This window comes from Vidua macroura, chromosome 14 (genome assembly GCF_024509145.1).
Source record: "Vidua macroura isolate BioBank_ID:100142 chromosome 14, ASM2450914v1, whole genome shotgun sequence".
Lineage (NCBI taxonomy): Eukaryota > Metazoa > Chordata > Aves > Passeriformes > Viduidae > Vidua > Vidua macroura.
In genome coordinates this window covers 13,808,355-13,820,453 of record NC_071584.1, presented here as the reverse complement: position 1 = coordinate 13,820,453, position 12,099 = coordinate 13,808,355, and the positions used below count along the sequence as shown (strand labels likewise).

The window sequence follows — 12,099 nt, the reverse complement described above, 5'->3', positions numbered from 1 at the left end:
ATGAGCGCTGCTGGATCAGCTCAGGTCAGGGAAGTGTTTCCGGCCCCCAGCACTGAAGCTCTGTTGCTCTCAGAGGACCTGCCTAACACAATGTAGAGACCTGAAGTGGTCGAGATCTTTAGGGCCTGTTGTTCTGTCCCAAAGAGAATATGGCTCCTTGTAGCACAGGTGGGGTCTTGGACCTTGCACTAGTCCACTTGAGCCATCTCATCTGGTTCACTCTGTCCTTGCTATTCCAAGCCCAAGACTCACCTGCTCTTGCCAAAGCCATGAGATCTGGCATGTTGTGACATGAATGAGTTTGGTGTCCTCTTGCTGCCGTTCACATGGAGCACAGGCTTAGATCCTTCTGCAAAACGGCTTTTGCCTGGACTCTCTTGACACTCTGAAACCAACCCCAGATGTGCAGGATGCCTGACCAACAAAGCATACTGCAGCAGAGTTAGCTCACCTGACTGAATGGTGCCTTTGGTCTAATGTGAGGCCCACTGGCCATGCTAACGTGGAGCTCAGGGCAGGCTGATGGTGGAAGCAGCAGTGCAGCTAATGGGGTTACCTGCTTCCAGGTCCTGAAGCTGCAATTTACCTTGGAGTCTCTCTACAGCATTGCGGTGTAGGCATAAAGAAGCAGAGATGTATATTTGGGAATGAGAAGTCTGTTTAATTTGGGCCTGCCCTAATTGCTGGCATGAAATTCTTAATTGTGTCATTAAACTATAAAGATCATCAATATGCTTTGATCTGACAAATAAAGATGCCTTGTATTCAGGATGAGTCACAAATCTGTGAGTCAGGAGAAGCGAATGGATCGCAAATAAATGGCAATAAATGAATAGATTGGAGAGCACAGCATTTTGATGTGGCTAATCAAATTGTCTAAAAGGATTGAAGTGTGATGCAAGGCTTTGATGGGAAATCCAAGACAGAGCTTTTTAACTAATATTTTGTTTTTCTTCTTTCTGTACACAGACAACGTTTCCTGTGACTCCATCGCTTGCAACAAGCCCCACAATGGCTTTTAGTCCCTACCTGAGTCATGTTTCTCCTGGGATGGGCTTAGTTCCTGCAGAGCTTTTACCAAATACTCCTGTCCTGGTTTCTGGAAATCCTACTGTTACAGTACCGGGAGGCTCTGCTGGGCAGAAACTGATGCGTACGGATAAACTGGAGGTATTTGGACATCTGATACAATACTGCTGACAGGGATGAACAGGACATGTGGTCCCAGCTGTTGCTCTCTGCTAAAATGACCTGATGCAGCACAGTTCAGAGTTGAACTTGCAGCTTTCCTAGCACAGGGCTGCTGCTCTCTGCCAGACTAGACGCTTTTGCAGGGCCTTTTCCCAAATCCTTGGAAATTTGGGAAAACTCACTCCTCTGGTATTAGTGGGTATTAGAGCAGGGTTAGGATTGGTTTTTTGTATGTGATCTGCCATGCTTAAAAAAAACCCAAAAAACCAAGTAGATGGTCTGCTCTTAAACTTTGTTGGGTGGGCGATGTTTTGGAGATAACAAATGTTTCCCTTTTCTAGACATGGGCTTATTGAGCTTTTACTGAAAGCTTTAAGCATTACACTGATGGGAGTGGAGAGTGTGTGGTGTTGGAAAGACGTGTCTCCCTCCCCACTTGGCTGGACATGCTGGGACTTAATCGTGGAGGAGTTGTAAATGTCTTTCAAACCCTAAGCAGAGACTCTGCAGGAGATAAGGGCTGAGGACCTGAATCCAGAGGCCCCTGCAGGTGTAAATTATAACATGGGAAGATAGGAGAGAAGAGTGTAATTTCAAAACACATTGTTTTGTACTTTATCTTGCCTTGCTCATGTCTCACCTTTCCCCACACTCAGACTGATTGCACATTGGTACGTGAGCTACGCCACTTGCTATATTATTCAACCACTTCTCTCAGTTCCTCAGACAAGAAACCTTGCAGATTTTTTGTGAAACCTTTTCCTCTGCCCTGATGCTTCAGTGGTCATAACTTAGGAGGATCTGCGAGATCCTAGTACAACTAGTAATTTTAGCAACACCTTCAAACATGTTGCTGTGTAACCAAATGTGCTGTCACATAATGCCAGGGTCAGGGTTTTATTGTGAAGGGCAGGGAGACTATTTGTGTGAAAGAGGCACCTCATGTTTAAGAAAAAGTACTTGTTGCAAATAGCAGTAGCATGCATCATTTAAAATTAAATGTCTTGCCCAAGAGTGTGCTCCATAACAAATACATAATCCAGGTGAGACACAAATGGCAGAGTTATTAACGTTTAAGCTTTAGAGGCAGGGGAGAAATCCTGAACTGCAAAAGTTTTGTCAAAATGACATTGATTTTCTGGGGTCACTTTCCATTCTGCACAAATTCTTTACTTCACTTGCATTTGGTAATTGGCTTTATTAACATTGTGGTTTTTTTCATCCCCTGAAGCAGTTGTGAGTAGAACCTGTTGCCCCTGTGTCTGTTGATATATGTGCTACCCCAGATGATGGATTTAGAATATACACATGGTTTAATGTGGCCAACTGAACTGATATGCTGTGTTGAAAATACTGAATGAAAAGTAACTTCATGTTCTGCTCAACAATGTGACTTTCTTTTAAGGTTTGTCGAGAGTTTCAGCGTGGAAATTGCACACGTGGTGAGAATGATTGCCGCTATGCTCACCCTATAGATATTGCAATGATAGACACAAATGAAAATACTGTTACAGTTTGCATGGATTACATCAAAGGTCGATGCTCTAGGGAGAAATGCAAGTACTTTCATCCCCCTGCACACCTGCAAGCCAAAATCAAGGCAGCTCAACACCAGGTGAACCAGACAGCTGCAGCTGCAATGGTAAGTAGAGCTCTTCTCAAGCTGCATTTCCATTGCTAAGAGATTCCATGTGTCATTTGTGGAAAAGTAGAGAGCTTTGTAAATGGCTGACTGGAGAGCTGAGAGCATGTGCAAGATGCATCCCATCTCTTCATCCTGTCTCTGTGCTCACCACAGCATGAAGCCCTCAATGGCACAGTACATCTCACCAGGTAGGGACATGGTGCCCAGCCCTGTGATTTGCTGACATGACATTGTGATGTGACATGAGTGCAAGTGCAGCATCACCCAACACCTTCCCTGGCTGAGTCGTAGGGGTCAGTTCAGCTTCCTCAATGCACAATATATCCTTTCCAGGGAGAACCTGGCCTGTTCTCTGCAAAAAGCAGATGATATCAGTTGCCTGAGCTTAGCAAGCTTGTGTCTGACGCCTTTGCCAAGACTTAGTGAAATTACAAGACACAAAACAAGGATGACTTCCTGACCTGTTTGATGCTTTGTACCTGGTAGAGATGGTCCCACTTGCATTTTAAGTTGAATTGTGACTACTTGTATCTACAGTTCTGAATGTTAGTCAAGGAAGACTCACCAGGTGACCCCTAGCTCATATAAATGTTTGCCACTCTGTTGCGTTTGGTTTAATGGGACCTGTTAATTCTAGAGATGAGAGAGCTGGGGAGGAAAGAAGAGGCCCAGGGGATCCTAGCCATGTGCACAAATTCCTCATGTGGGAGGTAAAGAAGGTGGAGGGAAACTCTTCCCTGTGGTGCCCAATGAAAAGATTAGAAGCAATGGGCACAAATTGAAATTCAGGATATTCCATTTAAACGTAAGAAAAAACTTATTTACCAAAGAAAGGTCTAACACTACAACAGGTTTCTCCATCCTAGTAGATTCTGAGAACCTGTATCTGAACCTGAATGGAGTCTCAAGCAAGCTGCTGTAGTTGACCCTGCTTTGAGCAGGGTGCTGTTCTAGCTGATCTCTAGAGGTCCCTTCCATCTCTTCTATGATTTCTTAAATTTTTTCTAATTAATATTAAAAAGGCTCTTGCTTCCTCTTTGATTTAGAATTAAGGCCACTAAAATTTTTCTAAATACCTTTTTGGTTTTTTTAAGATAGTAAAGGAGGTTGCTTTTAATTCATAATGAAATTTAATGCAGTACCAGGGCAGTTCTAGAAATTAAAGAAGTGCCCTTCTTGTAGCATCAATATTACCTGGAATGTAATTTGAACAATTAATTTATACCGCAGTATTTATTTGTCCTGCAGAGTTTATTTATTAGTTTTCTTACTGTTTTATTGGTGAAATTGTTGTTGAAATAAGAGTCCAGGTCTGTTGAAAAATAACCTTCTGAAATGAAACTCTTGTGTTCTTCACAATTGAATCTTTACTTTTTCACTAATTATCTAGGACACTGCTACTTAACCAAAGCCAATGCATGTTTTATTCATCCAGCTGGCTTCTCTTAAAAATGTAATTAACCCTATTTGTATGCTGTTAACGAGAACCTTTAAAATATTTATTGATGGCTTGTTGCATCACCCCTGCTACCAAAACAGCCTACATTATTCATTGACTTTTCAAGGTTTGATGCATTTACTGTACCTGTTGAGGGATAAGACTTTATTGAAGGGAAGAAAGATGCTCCATTTTCTTGGAGGAAAAAACAGATGCCAGGCTATGGGTCTATGTTCTAAAACAGATTTAGAATGACTTCAAATCTAAATTGAGCATTTCTGAGGGACCCAATCCTGCAGTTACTTGATGTGCACAAGTAGCAGCTTTACTCACTCCTGCTTGGCTGAAGTCAGTGCAGCACTGGATGAACTGGGTAAGGCTCTGCCCCCAGTTCAGGACAGCACTTAGCATGTGCTTGAAGCTCCCTCCTTTTCCAGTGGTCCTTCCCCGCTCCACGAGTGCTCTGCTGGCCTCTGCATGATGTGTAGCGGCAGCATGAGGGCTGGAGCCCAGTGCCAGTCCCTGTGCAGGTGCTGATCCCTGAGCGCTCCTGCCCTGCTGTGCCAGCCGGTGTGATGAAGCTCCAAAGCACGTGTCCTGTGATGACATTTCTTTACTTTTAAAACTTACCGAGGCAAAATAACTGACTTGCCACTAGGCCAGGTAATTACCCAGCCACCCCATGTTGTGCATGCCTCGTCTTTTTAATATATTGTATAACGCATTCACTTTTTAATTTTTTTTTCTCTTCGCCTTCCCAAATGGTTGCTCTCTCTTGACACACCTCTGCTTGCTGTTTTTGTTACTGTGCTTGATCCCCCTCCCCGGCCCATTGCCATCATGTGCTCGCTGCCTGCTAATTAAGACTCAGCCAGCTGTCAGATCACTGAAGCGACCGCTCGAGGCAACCTTTGACCTGGTACTTGGACCTTTCACCTTCTCGCTTTGCACGTAACCATCTTAATCTGCATGAAAGCCTTCTGCTCTTGGTCTGTGGTGTTAGTGCCCGGGGAGACTGCCCATCCCAGCCAGAAATGTTCAGTGTGCGTTCAGACATGCCAATCCTGTGCCCCACATACCATCCATTAACGCAGTCTGAGCTTTGCCTCCTGAAGCCTAGCTGTGTTTTGGAGACAGTGAATAATCTCAGGGGGAGGCAGCTCTGGCTTTTGAAGTGTTTTTTCCAAACACTGGCAGCTTTGGAGTCACAAGATGCAATGTTTGAGGGAGAATTTAAGAATTTAGCTCGTTAGGTCTGCAGTGTGCTCTAAATGCCACAGGACTGGGTGGTTGCACGACAGATCCAGTAACTTTGCATTCCCAACATCACAGCCTTGCCTGGCAGTGCCATGCTGGTAACTGCCCTGCACAAGAGCATTCTGTGTAATGAGCACAACTGAGATTTAGGGGGAAGAGGGCTAAACAGCATCCTTGGGGATCTGTGCTGGAAACTGAAGCAGGTTCAGTGTGGGACTTGGCTCATGTGTTGGGTAAGCTGGGGACATGGCTGTCCCTTCAGCTGGCTCTGTCTGTGGTTCATCCCCCATTCCCCAGTGGCATAGTGTCAGCAAAGGGACCACACTCTGGGTGCCTTTTGCTTCAGTCTCAATCATGGGATCTGCTCCCTGAGGTTCTGCCTGCAAGCTGTCTTCATATATGTTGTCTTTGATTGTTTTATGACTTTCAAACAAGATATTTTACTTGGCTTTGTGATGCTCATAGTGAGGCAAAGGCCATCCTCACAGTGCTGTCAGTCCTGGCTCCATAGAAGAAAACCCTTTCTTGTTTTCCCAAATAATAAAGGCTACAATACATTTTAAAAGAGAGCTCCTGTTGCCCAGCTATAGCAGGGAGAGGGAAGAGTGAACACATAGGAGCTGTGAAACCATCAAGCTGATGTTGCTTCTCATTCCCAGAGTTAGGGAGGAGAAGCTCATCTGTTCCCCTTCCTCTCCAAAGACTTATTTTTAGGTTTAAGTAGTCAAGAGGCTTCCTTATCAGAGTTTTAGGCAGCTGCAGTAGGAAGCCTTGCTAGGGCCCAGCTTCTGCCAGCAGTGGTGGAATGATGCTGTGACATCACAGCCTCTCCCTTGCTCTGCTCACGGCTGACACAGACACGGCCCCAGAGCCAGCGCAGGCAGGACCTGCACAGCTGCCCTCTCCAAGAGCCACCACTGTGAGGAGACCTGGTCTGGCAGAGAGCGGCAGAGCCCATAACTGCTCCCCCACTGAACAAACCCTACGAGAGAAGCTGCTTGTATGAGTCTTCCCGCTCTGACACATCGAAAGGTTTGCAGCCACTTGTTGGAATATGTCACCTCCTCTGAGCCCTTCATAGTGATAAGGGCATGTATGATCTTCAGGGGAAACTGCTCACTTTTCTTCTGCTGCTTGCCAGGGGACGGGTGCTACCTCTGCCCTCTCTCACATCATTCTGTGTTTGTCATGCCTGGCAGCAGACCCAGCCCCTCTTTGCTGAGTGCAGAGGGGTGAAAGTGTGAGCTGGTCCCAGGAGATAGAGATCTGAGGGGAACTTGGAGGTGCAATTAAATTGTTTGTTGCAAAGATTTAATCCAGTTCTTGTCTTGCAAAAAATAAGGAGAGGTTTTTTAACCAGCACGTGGGAAATTCTGACTTTAGCATGAAGTGTGTTTTTATCAGTCAGTCTTGCTGAAGAATTGCTTTCAGTGCCATGCAGAGAAGTGGCACAAGCCTCTTTGTTCAGATGTTCATTCGAGCAGGAATGTGGCTTTCCCAGCCCAAAAATGGGAGGCTGCCTGGCATTTAATTAGTGGAAATTGTTCGTTTGGATCAGTGCAGGACTATCACATGGATTCTGAACTGAATTAACCCTTTGACTGGTGCAGATGGTCAGGTCCTGTTGCAAAGATTGCATACCCATGTGTGCACACAAACACACAGGGAAAAAATAAAGTCAGGAAAAGTTACTGCCCGAGAGCTGCTGCTGTATTTGTGGTGGTCAGAGCTTGTCTAGAGGGAAAGCACAAGCAGCTGGATGAGGTAAACTCATCAAGTAAGTTCTTAGGAGGGTTTAGTCTAATTCGTCTGCTGGAGTGTGGAGACACTAGCTACAGAATTTGGTGGTGAGGAGTCTCTGTTGCCTTTTGTATATTCTGCGTGTGGGATTCCTTCAGAACCAGGACGTGGTATAAGAAAGAAATGTTGTATCCCTGTGAGCTGCTACGATTCTGTCCCGAGTGATACAAAATTGTAGCCCGTGTCAAATGAGACACATTTGTTTCGTCCTGTGTCCCTGCCAGCTTCCCGTGCAGAAGCTGTATTGGCCCAGCTTCCTCATGTGCAATTTTAGATGCCTCTTCAAGGCATTATAGATGGACCTTTCAGTGAGTGTGTTCCTGGCCTGAGGCTCTTACCTCAGCGCATGGGCTGGGGAAGGGCTGAAGCCAGATCGTTCTGTCTCCTTGGGCCCTCCTACACCTCGGTATCTAAAATAAGATCGGTTGGCAACAGGAGGAGCACATCTTTGTGTATCCTGTGTGAACACTCCTGCAGCTGCTGGGGTTGGAGGGGTGACCCACAGGGCTGGGTCAAACCAGAAGCAGATCAAGATGGGTTCCTAGCTCCCCTGGCCACAGAGCCCACATGGGAGAGCTGGACATCAGGTGGCACAGGAACTGCTGCAGAATGCTTGTTTCTTTAGAACACTCTGGAAATACTGCATTTATTTGTGTTTCTCCACCTGACTGCTGTTGAGTGAGCACCAGTGAGACTGCCATTGTTCCTTTCTTTTCCTTGCTCCCAAGGGGCTGTAGCAGGTCAGGAGGGAAGGTGATGCTGGAGAAGTGATGGGATAGTCTGATGTGTCTTGACATCTCTGGGACCTGCTGGTGTCTCCCTCTGACTGCAGTGCTGTGCTTTGGAATTGTCCTGTGATGTGCCGGGACATGACAGCACAGTCTCAAAGCCTTCAGCTGTTCTGCTTTTGGCACTGCCATTGTGGGGTTTAGGGTGGTGACAGCCTTTGGCCAAGAAGCAGGGAGTCAAAAGTCTATTATGTGCCTGGCACAGTTGCTTTGCTATAATTAGTACATTCTTCTTCTGAGGCAGATTTTGGAAGTGTCTGAAAAGGGTTATTTAGCAATTGTGTACCATAAGGAGCATGAATTTAAGTAGCAAGTTTTTCAGTTGTTCTAAAGCTGTAAAACCTCTGTGAAGTACATGAAACTACTCCAGACTGTGTAAGCTGCAGATGTGTCCCATGCCTGGAGGAACATGCATGTAGCCATCATTAAATAGACAAGTTGTAGATAACAGGCAGATTTAACACAGATACCAATGAAAGCTTACCTAGAAATGGAAAGTCATACATCATCCTAAAATATGCATCTTAAGTAAAAGATGTTGGTGTCTGTGTCTGAGAATATTGTCCCATCTTTGACTGCTGTTTTTTAGTAGCAGCCAGAAGAAATCTAGGAAGATTAAATCCTAATGCTGAGAGTGGATGCCCACTAGCACAGGCAAAGGATGTGTGCATGTCTGAGGGCAGTTTTGCAAGTGCAATTTCTTCTAATTTTCTTTTTTAATATTAAAACCACCCAAAAGCAACCATGTGAGTAGAGATAGGATGGAGTAATGTTTTGCCTGGAAGTGTGTTGCTTAACATTTCTCAGATGAGCAGTCTCCTATAGCAAATTAAAGTGAAGCCTGTTTCTAGATGGCGACAAACTGTTGCAAGCTTTCACTTACATTCTGTTGTGTGTTGATCTTCATAACGCTTTAAAATCTCTTTACTTGTGTCCTTCCTTCTGAGTATTGTGTGTTTGTAGTTTTAACCCTTCATTAGCCAAACCTTTTCTATTACCTACCATTCATTTGTGACCTATTAAAATAAAAGTAGGAGTGATAACCCTGTTTTTCAGCCATTGCTTTGCTACATGATACAGACTAACAACTAGTCAGAAATGACCTGATTCTGCATGACTTCCACGTGCGTAAATCTCATTGACGTCAATGGGAGTGTTACGTGCAAAAGGACTGCGGGGCATAATTAAAAAAGACCCTTTTCTATCACAATGTGGAGAAAAAAAAATGTGGTTTCTTACTTGGGTACAATGAAAAGCTGTAAATCATTAGAAACATTCCTGTCTCTTAAGAACCTGACATACTACTTTGCTGTTGAGACATGCTTGGATGAATGATGAGTAACTCACTGAGAAAAGTTCCTGAGTTGGGTTAATGCTTTTTACCAAGTCTGATCATGAAACAGGTTTGACGGGCTGGAAGAAGCCTGGTGGTGTGATAGAATGAAAAGAAGGGATTTGTCAATGGCTTTTTCCACTGTTAATAATGAGTGAGCAGTATTTGACTGATGGAGGCCACCTTCTATAAATTGGGATCTGGTCCAAATCTGCCAGTGGTGGGCTTTGCCTCTGGTGTGAGCGGTAGAGAATCAGGCCTGGTCTTGACCATGTTGCTCAGCCTCTCTACTAACAAGTGGAAATGCATTTTACTGTGGATGTAATGTTATGTGTATAATTGGCAACAGCTACAGCTTTACCATCTGGACAACATGGGTTGGCTGCACAGTGTGCACACTTCCACACATGCACACATACATGTAGGCAGGTGTTGAACCAGAGACAAGCATCCGTTTTTTTTCCATGGCATTTGTTGCTTATGCTAATCTTCTTAGGTTTTAAATAGTCACCTACTGTATTTTCCCTGTTTGTTTTGGGGTTTTTAATGCTTGTTGCCTGCAACTGCTCTTTGTAGCATCCTGTCCAGGTGATCATCTTTCCCCTTCCTTTTCCCAGTGCTTTTTTCTCCCTCTGTACCCAAGTCAGTCCTGCTCAAAAGCTCCTTAGCATCCCTCCTCTTTCTGGACTCTGCGCCTCCTCCTGGTGCATTTACTAACTGCTTACCTAGTGAAGCTGTTGTTTCGCCTACTACTCGTACTGTGACTTAGCTGCTCTTCTCTTTCCTGTCTCGCTAAGTTGATAGAGTTGCAGGTGATTTGCAGCCAAGACCCCCTATTATTTATTGCATGCTTGACCTACATGTGGGCCCCTTTATTTACTCCACTTGTCTTTAATGACTCCCTTATCCACAGGCCCTGCCGCCTGGTGCACTTCAACCTTTACCAAAGAGGCCAGCACTTGAAAAAAACAATGGTGCCACCACAGTCTTTAACCCAAGCGTTTTCCACTACCAACAGGCTCTAGCCAACATGCAGTTGCAACAGCCTACATTCATCCCTACAGGTAAGTGTCTCCTTGCTTTCCCATCATCATGGTTGTTTATTTTATGACCTTGGTGTTCAGCTAATGAGCAGTTTTGTAAGAGTCTTTAGCAAAATAATACTGGTGTGTAGCTTCATGTTAAAAATGGATGAAAAATTAACATCTGTTGTTTGACTTTTTTCCCTTCACCTACTACAATTTAGAGCTTTTCACATGTAAAGATCCTTCTTAGCCCTTTTTTTTGTGTGGTTTGGGGTTTTTTTAAAGCAGTCAAAACTAAGAAAAATGTCTGCATGTTTCTTGAATTCATACTTTCTGTTTTTCCTCCTTATGGTTCAACTGGTTAATCCCAAATTAATTCTTTGATTCTTGCATAGTGCTCTTTTGGACTCATGTTAAAATGTCTGTAGACCTCTGTGCCTGCTCTCTTGAGGCTGTAGGCACCTCCATGAGCTTGTATCTCACTGACCTACATACTGCAGCAGCTGTGATGTTTATAGAGGGAATGGTTAGTCTTTAGTAAATACAAATTATATAATCCTCTTTAAAGGCATATATTTCCCTCTTCCTTGTCTTTTGACTAGTACAATACCCTAAGCTTTTTAAAAGCAATTTAACTCCCAGCTTTTATTGTACCTTTAAGGTCTCAGAGTTAAATTGAAAGATGCAATTCAATAATTCTTACAGGACTGGAAATATTAATGTGGTAGATGTGACTGTCTGCTGACTGGCCAATTAACTGCAGCCAAATGGAAAACAAAACCTGCTTGGAGTGGAAAGTATTATAAGTGGCTGAATTAGGAATATTCCAGAGTTTATAGCTCATATTTTAGTATCATTATTATCATTCAGAGTATCATGGGAAAATTAATGCCCTGTGTTCTTAATGTCTAATGCTGTATTTACTTGTCAGATGATACTTACAAAAATACAGAGTGTTTCTCTGGGCTGACCCCTGGAGGTGAACCCACTTGGATTTGCACCTTGGCACTGTTGTTCTTTGGGGTCGGGGGAAAAGCTTTAGAGACAAGCTGGTCCTGAGAGCAAGGTGCAGTGTGGGTCCAGGGAGCGGGGACCTAAACCCTATGCTCATGTAGCCTTTCTGTTATGAGAGCCCTTGGAAACACTCAGAACTCGGCAGCTACCAAGATGTTCTTCCAGGGAAGTGGATTCTCATGCGGAGAGATGGAGTAGCATTTTACCTGGTGCTCTGCAAAGCGTTGGAGGGGCTGGGCTGAGCTGAGCTGACCTTACCACAGCTCTGGCAGGTGCTAAGTGAAATACTTCTTCAGGAAACATGGACACCTTGGGGAATGCCAAGTCCCCAGCTGGCTACACACTGCTCGTCCTCAAGGTTGCAGTTGCCCAAGTTGACATAAAGACAGGCATTTCTGATGGAGCAACATAAATCAGCTGTGCCCAGCCCTCACTGTGCTGGGTACTGGGCTCGTGGCAATGAAATTACACACAGGGCTGATGCATAACAGGGCTGCTTACTGGCACCTGTTCTGTCTGAAGACATTAATGCTGGGCAGAGCAGCAAATTTCCAGTCAGAGGACAGATCTGTGATGAATTTATGTTACACATCAGACTCCAGCTCTGG

At 44.5% G+C, this 12,099-nt stretch overlaps 1 protein-coding gene across 11 annotated transcripts in view; it reads left to right on the top strand.

Moving 5' to 3' along the window:
- Nucleotides 1-12,099, top strand: part of MBNL3 (muscleblind like splicing regulator 3) — a 59,629-nt gene that overhangs the window by 33,638 nt on the left and 13,892 nt on the right. For 8 of the 11 annotated variants that reach the window (XR_008439301.1, XR_008439300.1, XR_008439299.1 and 5 more), the window contains exons 3-5: nt 970-1,170; nt 2,597-2,833; nt 10,366-10,516. Coding sequence is in view for 6 of the 11 variants with exons in the window: in XM_053989836.1 (XP_053845811.1) it covers nt 970-1,170; nt 2,597-2,833; nt 10,366-10,516 (589 nt within the window). In the remaining 5 variants the exon portion in view is untranslated. The remainder of the gene's footprint in view (nt 1-969; nt 1,171-2,596; nt 2,834-10,365; nt 10,517-12,099) is intronic. The other 3 variants (XM_053989838.1, XM_053989837.1, XM_053989839.1) reach the window with 3 other exon arrangements.